The sequence below is a fragment of the Macaca thibetana genome, chromosome 1, assembly GCF_024542745.1.
Source record: "Macaca thibetana thibetana isolate TM-01 chromosome 1, ASM2454274v1, whole genome shotgun sequence".
NCBI classification, from domain to species: domain Eukaryota; kingdom Metazoa; phylum Chordata; class Mammalia; order Primates; family Cercopithecidae; genus Macaca; species Macaca thibetana.
In genome coordinates, this window is record NC_065578.1 from 99656756 (window position 1) to 99681137 (window position 24382).

Sequence of the window (24382 nt, forward strand, 5' to 3'; positions counted from 1 at the left end):
AATTTCTACCCATCCCTCCTTTTTTAGAGACAGAGTCTCACTATGTTCCCCAGGCTGGAGTACAGTAGACATTCAAAGGTGCATAAATGCATACTACAGCTTCAAGCTCCTGGGCTCAAGCAATCCTCCTCCCTCCATCTCCTGAGGAAACTGGGACCACCCACCACACCCAGCTTCTATACCCTCTTTGTAATACTTAGATGCCAGTGATACTGTATAGTAATTATTCTCAAAAGAGAAAAGTATTTCTGGTCATTTGAAAGCATGTATGGACCCTCCCACTTTTCCAGGTTAACAAACGGCTCTGAACCTATTCAGGAATGCTCCTGTATCTTTAGACTGCTGTTAACCATATTTGCTTATAAAACATATAACAAATTAATTAGGGTTGTAAAATTTTCTTAAATATGGGGAGTTAAATTGGTAATAAAAACTAAAAAATACATTTTGGTTATGGAGGTATTAGGTACCTCTTACTTCCTCTCTAGCAAGTTGGGTCCTCTCACAGCTTGCTAATTGGAGTATAACCTGGCAACTTTCTGAATGGTTTAGCATTAAGAATCAAAAGCATTTAAAAAAAATTTTTTTTAATCAACATTCTTGATTCCATAAGTAATTCCACTTGCTAAAAAATGGTTACTATAGGGTCATAATGACGAACTGGAAATCAATCTAAGTAACACAAAAACAAGAAAATACACTACGGCACCTCTATACAAAGCAATATGCAAGGAACAGCAAGAGCATGAAAATGTGATGGTTTATGGCAAGGTTAAAGAACAAACAGTTCTCTATAGCCAAAGATACAGTATATGGCAAGAAATCAGCCCAGATTTGAAAGACTTTGTGCACCATGCTAAAATATTTGAACTTCATCCTAAAGGTGATCAGGACCCAGTGGTAAGTTAACGTGGTCATAAATTCTTTACAGCTGTTCCCATCAAAAGGTGGAGTCTATTTTACCAGTTATTAAATCTGTGCTGGTCTGTGACTTGCTTTGACAAATAGAATATAGCAGAAGTGAAGTGTGCAGGTTCGTGAGGCTAGGCCTCAAAAGTCCACACAGCTTCTCCCTTCTCCCTTTTGGAATGCTGCCCTAAAATCCTCATGGAAGGAAGTTGATCTAGTCTACTGGAGGATGAGACATCAGGAAAAGGAGACATGAGGTGCCCCTTCTGAAACCCAGCATGAATTGTCAGACACATGACAGAGACCATCTTGGATCTTCCAGCCCAAATGATCCTCTAGTCAAATACAGCCATATGAGGGAGCCCGGGCGTAACCAGCAAGGAAATCACCCAGCCAACCCACGGAATCCTGAGAAATGATCAGTCCTTGTTGCTTTAAGCCACTAAGTTGTGGGATTTTTTGTTATTCAGCAATAATTAACTGATATGGAATCTTATTTATAATATCAGATCGGCAACTTTAGGAGGTCTATAATTTTAGAAAAAAAAAATCTCTGGCAGGAGTGTGGTAGAAGGGGTCAGGGAGTGGGTGGCAGAGGCAAAACAAGGCAGGGGAAGCAGGAGGCTACTTCAGGTAAGAAGTAGAAGTATAGAATTTATTAATTTATTATTTTTTTAGAGACAGGGTCTCACTCTGTTGCCCAGGCTGGAGTGCAGTGGCACAATCAGCCCATGAAAACTTCAAGTTCCTGGGCTCAAGTGATCCTCCCACCTCAGCTAGGACTAGCAGTTGACTACAAGTGCATACCACCATACCCAAAATTTTTTAAAATTTTTTGTAGAGATGAGATCTCACTTTTTTGTGGCCCAGGCTGGTCTCGAACTCCTGGCCTCAAGCAAGCCTCCTGCCTCAGCTTCCCAAAGTGCTGGGATTACAGGTGTGAGCCACTCTGCCCAGCACAGAAGTATGTGATTTATATATTTATATACTTTTCAAAGCTGTTTGAAAAGAAGGCAGATTTAAGAAATATGTAAGATGTAAAATTAATAGGTTTTGATAATCAATCTGATGTGAGACTAGAGTCAGGATGACTCTAGGTTTCTAGCTTTCCTTCCTTCCTTCCTTCCTTCCTTCCTTCCTCCCTCCCTCCCTCCCTCCCTCAGGATGACTCTAGGTTTTTCTTTCTTTCTTTCCTTCCTTCCTCCCTCCCTCCCTCCCTCAGGATGACTCTAGGTTTCCTTCTTTCTTTCCTTCTTTCCTCCCTTCCTTCCTTCCTTCCTCCCTTCCTTCCTTCCTTCCTTCCTTCCTCCCTCCCTCCCTCCCTCAGGATGACACTAGGTTTCCTTCTTTCCTTCCTTCCTTCCTCCCTCCCTTCCTTCCTCCCTCCCTCCCTCCCTCTCTCCCTCCCTTCCTTCCTTTCTCCCTCCCTCCCTCAGGATGACTCTAGGTTTCCTTCTTTCCTTCCTTCCTTCCTTCCCTCCCTCCCTTTTCCTTCCTTCCTTCCTTCCCTCCCTCCCTCCCTTTTCCTTCCTTCCTTCCTTCCCTCCCTCCCTCCCTTTTCCTTCCTTCCTTCCTTTCTCCCTCCCTCCCTCCCTCAGGATGACTCTAGGTTTCCTTCTTTCCTTCCTTCCTTCCTTCCTTTCCTTCCTTCCTTCCTTCCTTCCTTCCTTCCTTCCCTCCCTCCTTCTCTCCCTTTTCCTTCCTTCCCTCCCTCCCTCCCTTTTCCTTCCTTCCTTCCTTTCTTCCCTTCGTCCCTCCCTCCCGATGACTCTAGGTTTCTAGCTTCCCTCCCCTCCCTTTCCCTCCTGATCCCATCCCTTCCCTTCCCTTCCTCCTCCTCCTTCTCTTTTTTTCTTTTGTTTCCCCTCCCCTCTCCTTCCTTCCTTCCTTCCTCCCTCCCTCCCTCCCTGCCTCCCTCCCTCTCCCCTCCCCTCCCTTTCCCTCCCCTCCTCTCCTCTCCCCTCCTCTTCTCTTCTCTTCCCTTCCCTTCTCTTCTCTTTGACATGGTCTAACTCTGTTGCCCAGGCTGGACGGCAGTGGCATGATCACAGCTCACTGCGGCTTCAACCTCTGGGGCTCAGGTGATCCTCCTACCTCAGACTCCTGAGTAGCTGGGACTACAGGTGTGGACCAACATGCTCAGCTGACTTTCTAAATTTTTTTGTATAGACAGGGTCTCACATCAATGGTTAAGCTAGGCTAGTCTAGCTTAATGATTTACTGAGTTAGGAAATATCAGAAGGAAAAGAGATTTGTAGAAGACTGAGTTTTGGGGACAATGGAATGGAGATGTTTTGTTAGCAGTTGGTGAGAGATCTGAGTTACAGCTACAGATTCGGAAGTGTTCAATGAGGTGAGAGTTGAAGGCATGTGTGTAGACGTAGTACAAGAAGAGAGGGCAAAGGATGGGATTCTATGAGAAACTGAAGTTTAAAACAGAAGCAGAAGAAGAGGAACCTTAATAAGTGTCCAGAGAAAGCAGTATTAGTATATGTAAGCAGTATTAGCATACGTAAGCAGTATTAGTATACCTAAGCAGTATTAGAATATGTAAATATTTTACATATTCTAATTTATTTAATCCACCCAAGTATAAGGATCTTTGTTTTGTGTACCGATATATACCAAGCACCTAGAGCAGTGCCTTGGAACACAGGTGATCAATAAATATTAATTGTTGAACGAATGAATTCTCACAAGAATACAATTAGCTAAATACCATGATTACTCCCATTTCCCAGATGGTGAAACTTGCTCGAAGTTGCACTGCTAGTAATTTGTAGACCTGGAATCCAAGTAGCCTGGAACTGGTGTATCCAGGAACCCAAAGCTCGTAAGTGTTTACAGACTGGACCAGGAAGTTGAAGTATTTACTTGAATGACCTCTATTTTCTCCGGGAAGTAACAAAAAAAGATCAACTTTAAAAAATGGAAATGTTTGTAAAAGTAGTGAAGGTAAAGTTTACATATCTTAGGCTACAGTGGAGGATGACATAGAAAAAGCATGGAAGATGACTGGGAACAGTGGCTCACACCTGTAATCCCATCACTTTGAGAGGCGAGACCTTGTCTCAAAAAAAAAAAAGAAAAGAAAGAAAGAAAGAAAGAAAAGGCATGGAAGGCCGGGTACAGGGCTCATGCCTGTAATCATGGCACTTCGAGAGGCAGAGGCGGGAGGATCTCTTGAATCCAGGAGTTTTAGACCAGCCTGGACACTGTGACAACACCCTGATAAATAAACAAAGTAGCCAGGTGTAGTGATGCACTCCTGTAGTCCCAGCTACTCAGGAGGTTGAGGCAGGAGGATCATTTGAGCCCATGAGTTTGAGGTTACAGTGAGCTATGATTGTGCCACTGCACTCCAGCCTGAGTGCAGACAGAGTGAGGTCCTGCCTCAAAAAAAACAAAAACAAAAACAAAAACAAAAAAACAAACAGCATGGAAAGGCTGACTTGGGGTCTGCCTGGAATTCCCCCATTTTTCATTGCCAGCACGAACTAAGCTCCCATGTATCTGTCAAAAACTTAATGGTGTAACAAAAGTCTAGGGTTCTTTACCAGGGTTCTAAATAGAACATCAGGAAAAAAAACAGTTCTTATGCCCTTGCCAAATCTAATACTTAATCCTTCAAGTTCCTTACAGAGGGTAGAAAAAGCTGGGGAAAAGGTAAGTAAATGGTAAAAGTCAGGGAACTTTCTATTTAGGACTAAATCAGGCTGGTTTCATCACACCATGTTCACATGATAGATTAAGTGCTTCCTTCAACAAACAATACCACAATATGTACAACAACACAAAGATACTTCTATTGTCAACAATTTACCTTGACTGAGAAAGTCATATCAATGCTGACTATTGCACTTAGATGAGCCAGATGATAAATAGATGGCCCAACACAACCCATTCCCAACATTATAAAGACACAAGTGCTGGGTGAGATAAGTTAATGCCTGCAATCCCAGCTCTTTAAGAAGCTGAGGCAGGAGTATCACTTGAGCCCAGGATTTCAGGTTATAGTGAGCTGTGATTATACCACTGCACTCCAACCTGGGCAACAGAGTGAGATCCTGTCTCTAAAAAAATTTTTCTTTTAAAAAGGGGTACCGGTGTTAAGGAAAGTATGTAAAAAAGAGGGATGAGAAAAAAGAAAGTGAGAATTGGGAAAATGTGGGGAGATGGGAAGGGCCCGGCTAGAAATACAGAGTCAACTTTTTTTTAGTTTAAAAAGTCTCAATCAACTACTAAAAAATATTACTGAATGAGGTACAAAACATTATTTTATATGTGTTATTTTGAAATCATACTTACCAGCAGTTGTTTTCAGGAAGTGATGTGGATGACTATACTTGAATGAAGGATAACCAAAGAAACACACATAATTTGGCTTCAAAACATGAACATTACCACATGTTTGAAAATAGCGAACACAAATCTACAGATGAGAAAACAAAAAGTAAAACCATTTATAAACGATTACACTGGCTTATCTCTAAGTATAAACTGAATTTCAATTCTATTCTAAAAGTAGAACCATTATCACAATAGAAATATGATATCCTTAGATTTAGATTTGTTACATTTATGATCCTTGCTCAAAATTCCTTCTGAAAGTAAAGACATTTTAACAGTGTATTCTGTATAAATACATCAGCTTATAGGTATGCTTTAATCATTGGACTTCCTGAACTAAAACTACTAAAGAATTCTAAAGTAACAGTTAGCATCTAAAAACAATGAAACACTTGTATAGTAGGATACCCTCAAGTTTACTTATAGTAACTTACAGATGACTGTTTAGCATTCACTATTTTACATAGTACCTTAGTATAATATTATTTGAAAACCTCTTATAGAAATCAGTAGGCCCAAAAGTATTCAACTCTACATATTAAAACCTAAGTGTCTGAAAGGTATTGTGTGTGTGTGTGTGTGTGTGTGTGTATGTGTGTATGTATTTGAGACAGGGTCTCACTCTGTTGCCCGGTCTGGAGTGCAGTGGTGCGATCACAGCTCACTGAAGCCTCGACCTTCTAGGCTCAAGGGCTCCTCCCGCCTCAGTCTTCCAAGTATCTGGGACCACAGGTGCATGCCACCCCACCCAATTAATTTTGTTTATTATTTGTAGAGATAAGGTCTCACTATGTTGCCCAGGCTGGACTTGAAGTTCTGAGCTCAAGCAATCTTCCCGTCTCAGCCTCCCAAAGTGCTAGAATTACAGGTGCGAGCCACCACGCCAGGCCATAATATCTTATTTTGAAAGTTAATATTTTAATGCTATTAATACCTAACTACATCACACTGTAAACATAAACTACAAAAATGTATTTACTTATTTAATTTTAAAACCCTGAGCTTACTTCTCTGCAGAAATTTCTAACCTTCTTAGCATAAGAATACTGATAAGTGAAACTTATTCATGTTTGTAACAGAGTCAGTTTTACTTTAAAAAAAAAATCATGTACATTAGTGGTGATTCGCTCTTAAAGGCTATGTTATAATAAACATTACATAATACAGTTATGTTTTAATACGTATTTATAAACTAGAATTTTTGTTTTATTCTGATAGTAAATAACATAAAATTAAAAGTTTGGTTTACTGACAAGAACAATACATTTAAATTCATATGTTTTACTTTAAATTTCAAGCTATTACTGATTTCTGAAGGCAAAGAAAAACTGAAGATCCCTTTCCTAAAACATAAATAATCTTAAATCATTCATCTTAACTTTAGAGATCACCCTAAATCAACTAATCCTTATAATATCTACATTTTATTCTTATTAACATTAATATTCAGGAAATACAAAGCCTAACTAAAATAATTAAAATTGATAGCTTAAAACTAGAAGACAATGAACGAATTCTCTTTCCCAAACATTTCCATTTTGTTTGTCCTTGCTTTCTCCTTCAGCTCCCATAATCCTGACTCTTGGTCAATAATCAAATCAAAGGAGTGAATCAACCTGTTTCATCAGACATAAAACTTAGGGACAATAAAGGAAAGTTTTGAAGTATATAGATCCACCTTAATTTAAATAAAATTGTTGATATTTTTAAAACGTTTGAAAGAAAATTAAACTATTAGAAGGTCTTACCTTCAACAACAACACAACTCCTGTTGAGCTATTCATGGGTCAGCACAAAGCACCAAGCTTAACATTTATCGAGTGCCTCCCAAGTGCTGAGTACTTTCAAAGCCTTTTCAGACAGACCAGGCACGGTGGCTCTTGCCTGTAATCCCAGCACTTTGGGAGGCTGAGGTGAGTGGATCGCTTGAGGTCAAGAGTTCAAGACCAGCCTAGCCAACATGACGAGACCCCCTCTTTACTAAAAATACAAAAATTAGCTGGACATGGTGGCACACACCTGTAGTCCCAGCTACTCGTGAGGCTGAGGCACAAGAATCGCTTGAACCTGGGAGGTGGAAGTTGCAATGAGCCAAGATCACACCACTGCACTTCAGCCTAGGTGACAGAGAGAGACCTTATCTCCAAAAGAAAAATAGTCTTTTCAGACATCATCTTTTTTGTTGTTGTTTTTTATTTTGAGATGGAGTTTTGCTCTGTCACCCAGGCTGGAGTGCAGTGGCACAATCTCAGCTTACTGCAACCTCTGCCTCCCAGGTTCAAGCGATTCTTGTGCCTCAGCCTCCCAAGTAGCTGGGACTACAGGCATGTGCCACCATGTCCAACTAAACTTTTTTTTTGTATTTTAGTAGAGACGGGGTTTCATTATGTTTCCCAGGGTGATCTCGAACTCCTCAGCTCAGGCAATCCGCCCACCTTGGCCTCTCAAAGTACTAGGATTACAGGCATGAGTCATGATGCCCGACCCAGACATCATTTTTATATCTTACAATTTCCCTGTGGAACATACACGTTAGCCCTCTTCAACACACAGGAAACTGATGGGAAAGGTGAAGTAATTTGTCCAAGGTCACACAGCAAATAAGTGGAACAATCAAGCTCTGAAGCTAAGTAAATTTGATGTCAAAGACCCTAGAAGTAGGAGAAATAATCCCTAATTTCAAAGAGTTTACAACCTATGTGAGAAAATAAACACACACACACACACACACACAAACATACTCAAGCATGGACATGCATGCTCTAACTTTTTGTAATAAGAGACATAACCTTCTTCAATATAATCCATAGGTTCACAAAAAAAAAAGAGGCACAGGCAGTAAGTGATAAAGGAGTTTAAGTAGGCCGGGCATGGTGGCTCATGCCTGTAATCTCATTGCACTCCAGCCTAGGCAACAAGAGCAAAACTCTGTCTCAAAAAAAAAAAAAAAAAAAAAAAAGTTTAAGTAAAGGGTCTGGTGGGTTTTTTTTCACATTAGTGTGACCTGGGAAGGCTTCTTGGGGGAAGATTTAAGCTGCACTGTGCATAATAAGCCTCCATAATAAAAGAGCAGAAGGGCACTTTTAAGGCAGAGGAAACAGCATAAATAAACTACAGCAGAAATTTACTTAGCATATCTGCTGGGACACTGAGCAGCTTGATTTGGTTTGACCAAAGGTATAAAAGAGAGCAGTGGAAATAGCTCAAGGAGGAAATGGTTGATGACTATAATATCAGTATAAGGAGTCTGAACTCATACATTATGGGTTATTGAAGAAAAAGGATTAGGATATTAGTAGTGGTTTACTGAATAGATTACAACAGATAAAATCTGGAGAGAAAGGGAGAAGTCAAGAAACTATTACATACCAAAATTATCAAAAAAGGATCTTTTTTTAAAAAAGAAACTATTACCATATTCCTCTCTTATCTCCTTATGGGCAGTGGACACGTTCAAGACCCCCCCGAATACTGAATCCTACATATTCTACATATACCATGTTTTTCTTATACATACATACCTATGATAAAGTTTAATTTATAAATCAGACACAGTAAGAGAGTAATAACTAACATCATAAAATAGAAAAATTATGATAATATACTTTAATAAAGGTTTTATGAATGTGGTCTCTCTCTCAAAATATCTTACTATACTGTGCTCACCTATTTTCAGACTGCAGTCGACTATGGGTAACTGAGACTGCAAGTAAGAAGAAGAGAGTACTGTATAGTATCTGAAGGGGAGAGTACTGTGTAGTATCTGAGACGCAAAGCAACAGGCTCCTGACTGAGGTAATTAACAGTAGAAAAAGAAAAAAAGCAACAAAAGTACCATAGGCAGTATATGATTAATATAATAGTAATTGAATGGCTATGAGGAGAAGGCTAAAAGCACTGTGAAGTTGCTGAATAGACGGATTAACAGGCAACAGGAAAGAGGAGAAAAAACAATTTTTCAAGCTAGAATTCTAAATTTTTTTTCTAGAAGCAGACTATTAGACTAGTAAATTATATTTTTAAATTTTCTTCAGAGACAGGGTTGGCAGGGCGCAGTGGCTCACACCTGTAATACCATCTCTAAAAATAATAATAAAATAAAGACAGCGTCTCACTTTTTTGCCCAGGATGGTCTTAAACTCCTGGGCTCAAGCAATCCTCCTGTCTCAGTCTCCCAGAATGCTAGGATTACAGGTGTGAGCCACCACACCCAGCTAGACTAGTAAATTAAGCATAAGGATTTAAACCTCCAATTTTAAAAAGGCATGCTTATAGAATTACCAGTTTTATATATTTTATATTTGAAGCAATTCTAAATTCATGTACGAACAATACTAAAGACACCTAATTCTATGGGGACCATCTGTACCAATTTGCCTGAGGTGACACCCAATTCACCCCTAGTAATTCAAGGCAATTATTAATAACACCATTTTCATTCTCAAATATATCCTGGTTGAACAACTACACATGTAGTCTAACTCTTAATGCAATTGTTTGACTAAAATAGGTCTTTCCTTGATTTTAAAAAATAATTCAGCCAGGTGTAGTGGCTCATGCCCGTAATCCCAACATTTTGGGAGGTCAAAGTGGAAGGATCACTTGAACCCAGGAGTTCAAGACCATTCTGGGAAATGTAGTGAGACCTTGTTTACTAAAAATCAAAATAATTAGCCAGGTGTGGTGGTGAATGCCTGTAGTCCCAGCTACTTGGGAGGCTGAGGAAGGAGGACCACTTGAGCCCAGGAGGTCAAGGCTACAGTGAGCCAAGATCATGCCACCACACTCCAGCCTGGGCAACAGAGCAAGAACCTGTTTCAAAAATAATAATGAATAAAATAAAAAATTAGGCCAGGCACAGTGGCTCACGCCCATAATCCCAACACTTTGGGAGACTGAGGCAGGCAGATCACGAGGTCAAGAGATCAAGACCATCCTGGCCAACATGGTGAAACCCCATCTCTATTAAAAATACAAAAATTAGCTGGGCGTGGTGGCACGTGCCTGTAGTCCCAGCTACTCAGGAGGCTGAGGCAGGAGAATCGCTTGAACCCAGGAGGCGGAGGTTGCATTGAGCTGATACTGCGCCACTGCATTCCAGCCTGGCAACAGAGTGAGACTCCGTCTCAAAAAATATAAAAATAAAAAATTAATAATTCAATATCACAACCAGGACAGAAAAACATAAAGGGAAATAAAACTATTCACCAAAGTAGCATATTAAGGAAATATTTAATAATAATTCAATAGGCAGCTGTTAAGCACTCCTAAAGTCAGACATTGTACTGGACTTGGAAATGCAAAGCTAAATAAGATGCAATATATAGTTCCTGAATTCAAATTGCTTACACTTTACTACAGGAAGACAGACACAACAGAAAAATTCCAAATGGCATGATTAATCATGAGTCAAATGCATGATGTCCTAGGGAAATGTAAAACACAACATTATAAAGCTATTTTAATAATTTACTGCAGGGGTAAGAGCTGTTTTTGCTTACAACTTTTTACAAAAGTTTAAAAGCCTGACTTTTTTCTACTGAGTCGTTTAAAAAATATTTATGAGCACCTACAATGTGCCAGGCACTTAGGATTATACAGACAACAAAACAGATGCAATTTCTTCCCTTATAGAATGCACAGTCCAGTGAAAGGTAAAGGTAAACAGGTGATTATAACACGTGCTATAATGAAGGAAATAGAGTGTGTTAAGGGAACCTAGCTGGAGAAAGTTATGTTGAAGTAAGACCTGAGGGATGAGTAGGAGTAACCCAGGGGATGAGGGATGTCGCGATGCGGCCACAGGGGAGTAAGGCAAGAGTCTTTAAAGCAGAGGAAATACAAGTGCAAAGGTCTGGAGTAAAGGTCTGGAGTTGAGAGAGAAAGCACAGTGTGTGTGCAATTAAGTTGTTCAACAGAGTTCTAGTGTAGTTTAGTATGTAATAAGGGTGGAGAAGTGTCAGAGTTGGGGGTAGGATGGGTAGGTTTTGGTAAGGAATGAGGTCTAAGAGACTAGAAAAGTCCAGATCATAAATTGCCTCATAGTCATTTGAATTTTGGACATTTTGCTGAAGGCAGTTTTAAGCAAGAAAATGACATTATCAAATGTCTCTTACTTTATAAGATCACTCTGGCTACACTATGGAGAATGGGTTGGAAAAATGACAAGACCACTGGAGGCATATAATCCAGTTAAGAAGGGCCAAGAAATCTCCAGTTGAGGGCAGGGTGAAAAAATCATGACTAGATTTCTTCAGAGAGAATTACAGGCTCAAATCAAGAGAAACTGGGCCAGGGCAGTGGCTCATGCCTGTAATCCCAGCACTTTGGGAGGCCAAGGTGGGAGGATGACCTGAGGTCAGGAATTCAAGACCAGCCTGGCCAACATGGCAAAACCCTGTCTCTACTAAAATTACAAAAATTAACCAGGCATGGCGGTGCGTGCCTGTAGTCCCAGCTACTTGGGTGGCTGAGGCAGGAGAATCGCTTGAACCCGGGAGGTGGAGGTTGCATTAAGCCGAGATTGAACCACTGCACTCCAGCCTGGGCAACAGATCAAGACTCCTCCCCAAAAAAACAAAAACAAAAACAAAAATTAAGAGACACTGGTTTGAGGGTTCAGTTCTAGAGCCTGGGGAGTCTGACCTGCTTTGAAGCTTTATGGCAGACACTGTGAGAAGACTAAAGACAAGCTTTTCTGTTGGGCATGATGGCTTACGCTGTAATCCCAGCACTTTGGGAGGCCAAGGCAGGTGGATCACTTGAGGTCAGGAGTTCGAGACCAGCCTGGCCAACATAGTGAAACCCCGTCTCTACCAAAAATACAAAAATTAGCTGGGCATGATGGCATGTGCCTGTAGTCCCAGCTATTTGGGAGGCTGAGGCAGAAGAATCACTTGAACCTGGGAGGAGGAGGTTGCAGTGAGCCAAGATGGCACCACTACACTCTAGCCTGGGTGACAGAGAGAGACTCCATCTCAAAAAAAAAAAAAAAAAAAAAAGAAAGAAAGAAAAAAAGAAAAAAACAAACAAAACACACAAGTGTTTCTAAGCTCCCTTGTGCTAGCAGTGGCCATGTAACACTGTTCTGGTCAATGAGACTGGAACCTCGTCCTCTTCCTCCTTCCTGCCTTGAACATAAAATAAGAAGTTGTAGCAGCCCTCTTGTAAACAGTAGGAAAAGGACAAATGAACTACTAGGGAAATGACGACATTGATAATCGTAAGCCACTGAACGCGAGCTGACATCTAATTGGGGATGCTCTGTATGCACAGATAATTTCCTGTTTATTGGTTGGGTTTTTAATTGCAGCTGGATAACATCACATACATATGAAACTGGAGATTTCCAGGACAGTAGGATATATGGGTTTGGAGTAGACCTGGTTGGAAGACTGGGGAACTTTTGAACTCATCAGCATAGATGGTAACTATATCCAAAGAGTGGATGGGATAACCCAGAAAGTGGGAAAAGTGCAGAGGGCCAAAGTCAGAGCCCTTTAGAAAGAGCAATATTTAAAAGGTGGGTAGGGAAAGAGGATATTAGGATGAAGTGGCCAAATATGAAGAAAGAATAATATTGGGAGACTGGTGTCACAGAAAACAAGAATGGAAAGCTCTAGAAAGAAGAGAGACCAATATATGTAAGTGTTGCTGAGAAGAGCTTTCTTCTCCTGGTTATCTCTTACTTATCCTTTTTAAATCTCAAGTCATACAGTATCCTCTGGGAACTCCTCTGACCCCCAAGTCCGCCATAGGTGTCTACTCCTGTGTGTTCCTGTAGTTCTAGGCACTTGTTCCATCACAGTACTTCTCATGCTGGCTTGTAATTTCTTAATATCTGTCTCCCTCTCCTTTGTCCTCCACCACAAGGTTGTAATCTCTTGAGAAGGAAGATATGATGTCTATTTCATATTTGTATCTCCAGTGCCTAACACAGTACCTGGTACATAGCAGGCTCTTGAAAGTTTTTGTAAGATCGGGGTCACCAAGGCAGGAACATCTAGGGAAAGGGAGAGGAGGCAGGAAGAAGAAACACTAAGCAAATAGGGTGAAATAATATCATTACCGGGATGTGTCAGTGCTTGGTGCTAAGACTGGGAGAAAGAGAGGGAAGTGCAGGGGAGACGGTGGTGGGTCACAGCCTTGGTGACAAAAGGGTAGGAATGGTATGTGGTGCGGACGTAGAAGTACAAGCCAAAAGAGTGAAACACAAGCCGCTCAGTTATTCGGAAGCAGGGCCCCCTGGTGATATTCTATAACTTGAACGGCCTCTTCCTCTACACATTGTAAATTCCTTGAGGGCAGGGGTCGTGTTACCAGTGTTTGGCATACTGTGGGTACGCAATAAATGCTAAACGAATATATCTCTGGATCCACAGCGCCTATCACCAATGCCTGGCATCTGGAAGGGGCTCAATGAAACGCCAGCTGGGCCTCGGTGTACAGATGAAGCAGGAGGACGGCTGAGTCGTTGCAGAAGCGCTTCCAGGTAAGGGGAGGGAGTGGGTCTCCACTCCAGACTAGTCGACTCGCTCCGTTCTCTGCCCTTTATTTTGCATGCATCCCTTCACCTCTCCATCACGCGTGCCCTGGACGCCTGGCACCGGAGGAGAAAGAAACACACCACTCCTGGATGACTCCGGACAAATCACTCCTTCCCGGCCTCAGATCTGCCCAAACCCGCTTACCAGCTTCCCCGCATTCCTGCTCCAGGTTCTCAGCATACGGACTGCAGCCATCTTACCCCGGAAATGACAGCTGCGCCGCAAACCCGAGAGACTCTCCGCGGCGCGACCTATCAGAAGATGGGAGACGCTCCTCCCCCTGGGCGACCAATAGGGAGGGAAGAAACGAGCCTCCCACCCAACAGCCAACCAGGGAGTAGGGCGGGGCCTGAGCTAAAGCCTAAGGTTAGGGACCCCGCGAGGAGGGAAAAGAGCCTGGGGGATGGAGGCGGGGCAGAGGGCAGCCCAAATTTAACACTGCTGTGTAAATACGGATGCACCAGAGATAATCTTTTTAGTGTATGTGATGGGGGAAATAGAGAGTGTTAAGGAAACACAAAGGAAAGGTACTTACCTCAAGAAAGTTATGTTGCAGTAGGACCTGAGGGATGAGGTAGAAAACATTCCTCTTCTTCATTTGTAATGCAACCGCCTGAAGTACAGAAAATAGAATATATCTATATGTTGTAGCAAGGCTCTGGACAACTAATTGTTTCACAAGTCCATACAGCAGTACTTTCCAATGACTGCCTTTTTTTTTACTCCCATTTAGTGTTTTTGATTACCAAAATTGGCTAATCAATTTTTTTCATGAAAGATGAACATTACCTAATGTCTAAAATAAACATGTTACCATCTTTCTTTTTACAGATGCTGTCAGATGCAGCTAACTAACATACGCAATACATGTCACAGACATATGATCTTGATTTACTTGTCTCTTGAAGAAATGTCAAATTCGGGTCAAGTAGAACTGGTAAAGAAAAGATCAGAACTTTCTTTTAAAAGGCAATCTTCCTCAGAGCAACTAGGAAACCAATTTCTGGAAATGTCCAGGATGACATTAGACTGTTACTGCTTCTTACATGGGAATGAAAATCTGCACAGATGTCTAAGGAATTACAGAGAAAAAAACTAGAACAAATACATTTTAAATCCTCAACATTGAAGATTAGTGGTTATGAAACAAAATCTCAGGTATTTCACAACTTCATTGTTTAATATGACCCAAACACTTTTTCTTCTCATTTGCCATTTTATGTATTACACACCTACACACATACACACGCAAAATCACTACAAACAATAAATCTTATTATCTTTTCTGTTTGTTTGTTTGTCAGAGATAGGGTCTCTTGGGCCAGGCGTGGTGGCTCATGCTCATAATTCCAGCACTTTGGGAGGCTGAGGCAGGCAAATGGCTTCAGCTCAGAAGTTCAAGATGGGATCTCGTTCAGCTCAGAAGTTCAAGATGGGATCTCAGAAGTTCAAGATGTTGCCAGGCTGGTCTCAAAGTCCTGGTCTCAAGTGGCGATCTTCCCATCTCAGCCTCCCAAAGTCCTAGGATTACAGGCATGAGTCACTGGGCCCGGCCTAAATAGTTATCTTTATCAGAAAATCTAGACTAGTCAAAAGAATTTCAAGTTTTTACATTTCCTTAAAAATGTTTATAGACATTATCAATGTATTTGATAATCCCACAAGCATGTGTTTGTATAAAAAGCAGTGGCAGTTGTACCTTTGAAGTGAATCATCTCCCTTCCAAGGTGCTGTTGTACAACTTTCTTCCCCCTGATTTCCTTTTTAACTATACCTGCTCCTCAGAAGATAACTAGTTTATTTTCCTTTACCGTCTTTTTATCTCAATGGATTCTTGCTTCTATATTCAGTATGTGTCCTTATCTTTCATTCCAGCATCTGGAAAGAAATACACCATCTATTCCCTAGTTAATTCTTTTATTCGAGTTTGAAAGCAACAAAGACCCCATTTCTTCTCTTTTTTTAAATTTAAAAATGACCAGTTATGACCCACCAATTCCACTCCTGGATAGCTATGTAAGAGAAATGACAACAGTGTTCACACAAAGACTTGTATAGGAATAATCATAACAGCATAATAGCTATTCTAGAAATAGCCCAGATGTCCAGTAACAGGTGAATAAACAAAATGTGGTACATCCATATACTGAAATATTATTCATCCTTAAAAATGACTGAATTAGCAATAATTGCTATGACATGGATGAATGTGAGAAAAATATTATGCTAAGTAAAAGAATGCAAGCACAAAAAGTCACGTATTACATGATTCCATTTCAATTAAATGTCCAGAAAATGTTGATTTATAGAGATGAAAAACAGATAGTTTTAGTTTATATTAATTACATAAGATTATATTAGTATTATTAATTAATAAGGTTAGAATTAGAAAACAAATTAGCCTGGGGCTAGAGGTGGAAGGGGTAGTGATTGCAGAGGCAAGAGAGATTTTTTGTGTGTGTGGTGATGAAAGTTTCCTCTTGCCAGTTTGTGGCAATGATTGCATAATTCAAAAATCTTTGAAGTATACACTTAAGACAAGTGAATTTTATGGTATGTAAAGTATACCATAATAAAGCTGTTAAAACTGTGTTACATGGAAGAATAATGAACATATGAATAAAAACAAATACATAAGGCTGGGCGCGGTGGCTCATGCCTGTAATCCCAGCATGTTGGGAGGCGGAGGTGGGTGATGAGGTCAGGCGTTCAAGGCCAGCCTGGCCAACATAGTGAAACCCCGTCTCTACTAAAAATACAAAAATTAGCCAGGAATGGTGGCACGTGCCTGTCGTTCTAGCTAATTGGGAGGCTGACGCAGGAGAATTTCTTGAATGTGGGAGGCAGAGGAGGTTGCGGTGAGCTGAGACTGTGCCACTGCACTCCAGCCTGGGCAACAGAGCAAGACTCCATCTCAAAACAAAACAAAACAAATACATACATCACATAATAATATAACAAAAACTCTTGAACCTACCACTCAACTTTAAGAAATAGAACCTACGGAAAAACACATCATGTAGGTTGTCTAAAAATAAAATACATTCTAAACTACAAAAAAAGAAATAGAATCTTTCCTGTTAGTGAAGATCACTGTCTGCTCCTTCCTTTACCTCTCCCCTCCATAAGCGTTACCTTGAATTGTGTTTATCATTCCCTCGTTTCTTCTAGAATTGATCACATATACATATATGGATGGATGCCTAGCAACATATTATTTACTTTTGCTTGTTTTTGAGTCTCATAAAAATGGTATCAAACTATATATATCTTTCTGTAACTAGTGTTTCCGACATGATTTATTTATCCATTCTCTACTGAGTGGATATTTGTGCTGTTTCTAGTTCTTTGCTATTACCATCAGTGCTGTTATGAACATTCTTGATCATTTCTCCTGGTGCATGTTCTAGAGTTTCTTTAGCACAATGCTTCTCAGACATAAATGAGCATTCATAGCAACTGAGTATCTTGTTAACATGCAGATTCTAATTCAGTAAATGTGGGTAGACCTGACATTCTGCATTTCTAACAAGCTCCAGGTGATACAAATGCTATTGGTTAGCCAACTACACTTTGATTAGTAAGCTCAGGATAAATACCTAAAAATTGAATTGTTGAAACGGGGATTATGTTTATCTTCAAGTTTACTCTAGATAATATGAAATTGCTTTCCAGTGTGATTGTACAAACTACATGCCTAGCTGCTGTATGTTTATTGTTCCTCATGTGATATTGTCAGATTTAAAATCTTCCCCCAATTTAGTAATTATAAAATGGTGTTGTAATCTTAATTTGAATTTCTCTGATTATTAATAAAGTTGAGCATGTTTCTACATGTTTATTAGCCATTCTTAGAGTGCTTGCTCAATTGTTGATATTTCGAAGATGGGTTGTCTATGTTACTTTCTATAAATGTGGGACGGAATAAGATGAAACAATTTATCCTTAAGAAAATGACTGTGGGACTGGTACCGTGGCTCTGTAATCCCAGCACTTTGGAAGGCCAAGGTGGGAGGATCGTGTGAGCTCAGGAGTTTGTGACCAGTTTAGGCAACATGGCAAAACCCCATCTCTACAAAAAATTAGCTGGGGGTGGTGGCGCGTGCCTGTAGTCCTAAGAGACTGAGGCGAGAGGATCACTTGAGCTCTGGAGCTCGAGGCTGCAGTGAGTTATAATTGCATCACTGCACTCCAGCCTAGACAACAGGGCAAGACCCTGTCTCAAAAAAAAAAAAAAAAAAAAAAAGAACATGACTGTGGCTTCATTAAATTGACACCCTGCTCTATTCAGTGGAATTCTCCAGAAAGAGTGAAGTTTACCAAAACGCAACATGCTAATTAATGAAGGTCTTAAATTACTTGTTTGGCTCCTGAGTGTGACTTGACTGGTGTAGAAAAATCTGAGGATGACCTTCTGAATTCTAAGTGGTCAGGAGATAAATGTAGCCTAGAGTCAGCCCCTGCATTGACCATTACCCCAAAATGTACCAACATGTGCTTGCCTGAGCTACTGTAGTTTAACTATTTATGAATTTTGAGGACTTTTCATAGCTTAAGTATTTAAATGTCATTACTTATTTAGAAACTGTTTCAATATATGCTTAGCCAACAATGTTAATATAGACTTGTATTGTATATAATATCGATATATATTTTGTTTAATATGGATAGTTTGTATTTGTAGTGATTCATTAAGAGTTTGAATTATATATAGATCTGCCTCTTTTTTGCCTATCATGGGCAAGTTTCAGTTTTCTTATGTACAAGATGAGACTGACATTGATAATACCTTCCCTACCATCTTCAATATACTTTCAGGGATATTTTGAGGATCAAAGGAATTCAAGTATCTTGATACTACTTTGCATGATGAAAGAGTCTATATAAATATAGTATTAATATATTGGATGACTCATCAAGAAGACAAATAACAAATGTTGGCAAGGGTATAGGGAAAATGAAACCCTTGTATGTACACTGTTGGTGGCAATACTTGTAAACTGGTACAGTTTCATGGCTGAACAATACTTCACTGTGTGTATTCTTTATTTTTTGCTTGTGAAAATAGAAGTTCCTCAAGAAATTAAAAATAGAACTACCATATGACTCAGCAATTCCTCTGTGAGCATAAACCCAAGGGAAATGAAATCAATAACTTGTAAAGGTATCTGTAGCATTATTCACAATAGCTAGGATATGCGAACAACCTAAGTGTCTATTGATGAATGCATCAACAAAGGAAGTGTGGTTTATGTAAAAAAGAAAAAAATTTAAAATAAAATAAAATGCTTGTCCATGCTTTTGCCCATTTTCCCTCTATAATGTATCTTTTTCTTGTTGATTAGTTTAGGAGTTCCTTATATATTCTGGATTTTTCTAATCCTTTTAATTTACAGGTGTTGCTAATACTTTCTTCCAGTTTGTGACATGTCTTTGCCTGCTTTTTTGAAAGCGTCCTTTGATGCACAGAGTTCTTAATTTTAATGTAGTTAAAATATATTCATCTTGTCTTTTTTTAAGGCAAGGCTTCACTCTGTCACCCAGACTGGAATGCAGAGTCATAATTACAGCTCACTACAGCCTTGAACTCGTGGACTCCAGCAGTCCTCTTGCCTCTGCCTTCCTAGTAGCTGAGACTACAGGTGCACACCACCACATGCAACTAAGTTTTTTTAAAAATTGTTTTGTAGAGACAGGGTCTCACGATGCTGCCCAGGCTGGTCTCAAACTTGTAGGATCAAGCGATCCTCCCACCTTGGCCTCCCAAAATGCTGGAATTTCAGGCTTGAGCCACCGTTCACAGGCCAAAAGTATTTATCTTTTATTTATAATTAGTGCTTTTTATGTCTTGAGAAATACATCCCACCTGGTGCAGTAGCTGATGCCTGTAATCCCAACACTCTGGGAGGCCGAAGCAAGTGGATTGCTTGAGTCCAGGAGTTCAAGACCAGCCTGGGCAGCATGGCAAGATGCCATCTCTACAAAAAGTACAATAATTAGCTAGGCGTGGTGGCACATGCCTGTAGTCTCAGCTACTCTGGAAGCTGAGGTGGGAGGATTGCTTGAGCTTGGGTGGTTGAAGCTACAGTGAGCCATAATTGTGCCACTGCACTCCAGCCTATGTGACAGAGCAAGACCCTGTCTCCAAAAATAAAAAAAGGAAAAAGAAATACTTTACAATCCAAAGGTCCTAAAGGTAGTCTGTTATATTTCCTTCACATGTCTTTTCTTTTGCAATTTTAAAAATTGAGATAGCAATCACATACCTTAAATTCACCCTTTAAAAGTGTAAAATTTAGTGATTTTTGGTATATTCAAAGTTCTGCAACTATTACCACTATCTAATTCCAGAACATTTACATCACCCCTCGCCAGAATAAACCTCACACCCATTAGCAATCACTTCCCATTCTGAATGTACCCCCACAGCCCTTGACAACCACTAATCTACACTGTCTCCATAAATCTGCCTATTCTAGACATTTCATATACCTGGAATGATACAATATGTGGTCTCTTGTGACTGGCTTCTTCAGTTAGCTTCTTTCACTTACGTTCTCAAGGTTCATCTATATTACAGCATGTATCGTATCAGTACTTCATTGTTTTTCATGGCTGAACAATACTTCATTGTATGGATATACTTTATTTTTTGTTTATATACGTATCAGTTGATAGACGTTGTTAAAAATAAAAATAAAAGTAGGCCAGGCATGGTGGCTCACACCTGTAATCTCAGCAGTTTGGGAGGCTGAGGCGGGAGAATCACTTGAGCCCAGGAGTTGGAGACCAGCCTGAGCAACATGGCGAAACCCTGTCTCTACCAAAAATATGAAAATCAGCAAGGCATGGTGGCATGTGCCTATAGTCTCAGCTACTCAGGAGGCAGAGGTGGGAGGATTGTGTGAGCCCCAGGAGGTCAAGGTTGCTGTGAGCCATGATCACATCACTGCACTCCAGCCTGGGTAACAGAGTGAGACCCTGTCTCCTGTCTCAATAAACAAATAAAAATAGAGCCACAGTTTAGATCTCTGAAGGCCAAACCGCCCAATGTAACTAAAACTTAATCCATCCTGATTTCCCCTAACCCTAAAGATAAACAAAACATAAAGGTAAGCTTTTTGTCTGTATCAGTATGATTTTATGAAATTAAACTAATCAGCTATGATAAATCAGCTTAAACAGCTCAACATGTCTTTAAAAAAATGACAGCCAGTCATGAAAAAAGTTACAATGTTGCTTCCTGTATGCTCTATAAACTGTGCTGTAATTGCTATAAAATGAGACCTGGCTGGGCTAGGTGGCTCATGCCTGTAATCTCAGCAATTTTGGAGGCCAAAACAAGAATATTGCTTGAGGCCAGGAGTTCAAGACCAGCCTGGGCTGTTAACATAGCAAGACCCTGTTTCTATTTATATAAATTTAAATTTTTTTTTAAATTGAGACTTCATGCCATTTTCCAGTTTGAGGTCTCTCCAGTTTGCAAACTATCTTGTATGCACAATGAACTCTTAAAGTTATAACTTGATCTAATTTTGACATTTGTGTTGTTTCCACTTTTTGGATCATGAATAATGCTACCATGAACATTCATGTACAAGCTTGTGTGGGGACATGTTTTCATTTCTCTTCGGTGAATATCTAGGAGTAGAACTGCTATTTAGGTTACATGGTAATACTATGCTTAACTTTTTGAGGAACTGCCAGAATATTTTCAAAAGGGGCTGCAATATTACATTTGTACTAGCACAGTGTATGAAGGTTCTGGTTTCTTCACATCCTTACCAACAGTGGTTATTGCCTGTCTTTTTTATTACAGCCATCCTGGTGGATGAGAAGTAGTATTTCATGGTGATTTTGATTTGCATTCCCTTAATAATTAATGACACTGAGCAACTTTTCATGTGCTTATTGGCCATTTGTTTATCTTCTTTGCAGAAATGTCTATTTAAATCCTTTGCTTGTGTCTTTTTGTTTATAACTTTTTTTTTTTTTTTTTTTGAGACAGGGTGGTCTTGCTCTGTCGTCCAGGCTGGAGTGCAGTGTTGCAATCATAGCTCACTGCAGCTTCCAGCTTGTGGGCTCATGCTCAAGCCGTCTTCCTGCCGCAGCCTCCCAAGTAGCTGGGAAGATAGGCACATGCTAACATGCCTGGCCAATTTATTATTTTTTGTAGAGGCAGGGTCTTACTATGTTGCCCAGGCTAGTCTTGAACTTCTGGGCCCAAATGACCCATGTGCCCAGGCTTTTGCTTAACTTTTAAGAGTTCTTTGTATATTCTGGATCCTAGACTCTTACCATACAAAAGATTTATCTATATATTTTTTTAATTGTTTAAAATTTTTTGTAGAGACAGGGGTCTCTCTATGGTGCTCAGGCTGGTCTCAAACTCCTGGCCCCAAGGGATTCTCCTGCCCTGGCCTCCCAAAATGCCAGGAATACAGGGATGAGCTACCACACCTGGCCCACATATATGATTTTAAAATGTTTTCTCCCATTCTGTGGTTTGTCCTCCCACTTTCTTCATGGTATCCTCTTGCTAATAAATTTGGTATAAACAAAAATAAAGATAAAATAGTCTCTGAAGCACAAAAGTTTTTAGTGTTAATTAAATTGAAGTTCGATTTATCTAATTTTTTCTTTAGCTGCTTGGGCTTTTGGTATCATAACACAGAAAAAAAATGGGCTAATCCAAAGTCATGACAAATTACATCTAAGTTTTATTCTAAGAGTTTTATACACACTTTCAGGTCTTACTTTTAGGTCTCTGATCCATTTTGAGTTAATTTTTGCATATGGTGTGAAACACTTAAGTCTTTAAATCATCTTGAAATTTTTTTTGTGTATGGTGTAAGATAGAAATTCAATTTCATTTTTTCCTCATAGTTAACCCATCATTCCAGGGCCATAAATGGGAGTTCCTCTTTTCCCACGAATCTGCCATAGAAAATCTGTCTCTGGGTTCTGAGTAGTCTATTTGTCTGTCACCATCTCAGTTTCACATGATCTTACTTGAGCTTTATAGTAATTCTAGATTTATATAGGACAAGTAGGCTCCACCTCATTCATTTGTAAGTTATTCCTGCCCTTTTGGTCTTTCATATAAATTTGAGAATCAGTATGTCAGGATCCTTTAAAAAGTCGTGGTATGCATTTGATTGGAATTTCATTGAAACGGTATTTTCAATAATATGTCTAAAGGTTCCTTTTGGGTTTTCTATGTAGGCAGTCACATCATTAAGGTGACATCATAACTAAGGTGTTGTTTTTGCCTGTCCTATCTTATGTCTTTTTTCTTTCTTGTAGACTCTGGTAGGACTTCTACCATCTCTTTTAAAAAAGCCATAATAGTGGGCATTCTTATCTGGTTAATAATCTTAAAAGGGAGGAGCCTAATATTTTACTACTAAACATGATGTTTGCTTGACTCCCAGTAGGGCTGAAAAAAGAAATGAAATTTGCTGTTGAATTTTTTAGATGCCATTTGTTATGGTTTGGCTCTGTGTCCTCACCCAAATCTCATGTCAAGTTGTAATCCCCAAATGTCAGGGGAGGGACCAGGTAGGAGGTGATTGGATCATGGGGAAATCCCTTGCTGTTCTTGTGATAGTGTGTTCTCATGAGATCTGGTTGTTTAAAAGTGTGTGGCAATCCCCCTACCTTGCCCCCACCTCCTCTCTCTCTCTCCTACCACCATGTAAGTACATGCCTTGCTTCTCCTTTGCCTTCTGCTATGATTATAAGTTTTCTGAGGCCTCCCCAGTCATGCAGAACTGTGAGTCAATTAAATCTCTTTTCTTTATAAATTACCTAGTTTCAGGTAGTTCTTTATAGCAGTGTGAAAATGGACTAATATACCATTAGTAACACTAAGGCAGTTTTATCCCTAGGTTTGCTTGATTTTGTTTCATCATAAATGGATTTTTTTTCCCCAAAAACCTTTTTCTGCATCTATTGGTGTGATCTTAGGTTTTTGATACATCAGCATATTTTTCCAATTTTAAATTGATCTTCAATCCCAACTTGGTTACAATGTGTTGTATTTTACAAACATTGTTGAATTTGGTTGTAAATATTTTGACTGAGACTGGTGCATCTAAATTAAAAATAAAGTCGACCTATAATTTTTCTTCCCCAAGTTGTCTTTGGTTTTAGCATCAAGATCATACTAGCCTTATAAAATGAACTGGAGAGGTATATGTCTTTTTCATATTACCTGGGAGAGTTTATATGAATTCAGAATGGTCTGCTCCTAGAAAACTTGGTACATTTGGCCAGTAACACCCTCTGGACCACCTTCCTGCCTCACTCTCCTCCTAACTATTAGTTCAGTTAAATTTAATAGTGATAGTACATATAGGGCTTTCTATTAATATTATGATACTTCTCCTTCCAGTTCTTTTAATCACGTTTTTAATTGTCTCATTTATGTCATAAAGTCTTAAAGTTTTTACAGTTTGTTTCAACCAAGATCCAGATTACTACCATCTTTTTTTTTTTTTTCATGCAATCTATTTGTTGAAGAAAATGGGTTTATTTCTTCTAGAGTCAGTTTTGCTAAGTGGTATTTTTCAATA

At 39.7% G+C, this 24382-nt stretch overlaps 1 protein-coding gene across 5 annotated transcripts in view; it reads right to left on the reverse strand.

Moving 5' to 3' along the window:
• Positions 1–24382, reverse strand: part of DBT (dihydrolipoamide branched chain transacylase E2) — an 85922-nt gene that overhangs the window by 55941 nt on the left and 5599 nt on the right. For 3 of the 5 annotated variants that reach the window (XM_050745083.1, XM_050745092.1, XM_050745074.1), the window contains exons 1-2: positions 13950–14037; positions 5218–5341 (exon numbers count right to left, since the gene is read on the reverse strand). In XM_050745083.1, the coding sequence (XP_050601040.1) occupies positions 5218–5341; positions 13950–14000 (175 nt within the window). In that variant the 5' untranslated portion in view covers positions 14001–14037. Of the gene's footprint in view, positions 1–5217; positions 5342–13201; positions 13262–13949; positions 14038–14340; positions 14419–24382 lie in introns of those variants that run through there. The other 2 variants (XM_050745100.1, XM_050745110.1) reach the window with 2 other exon arrangements.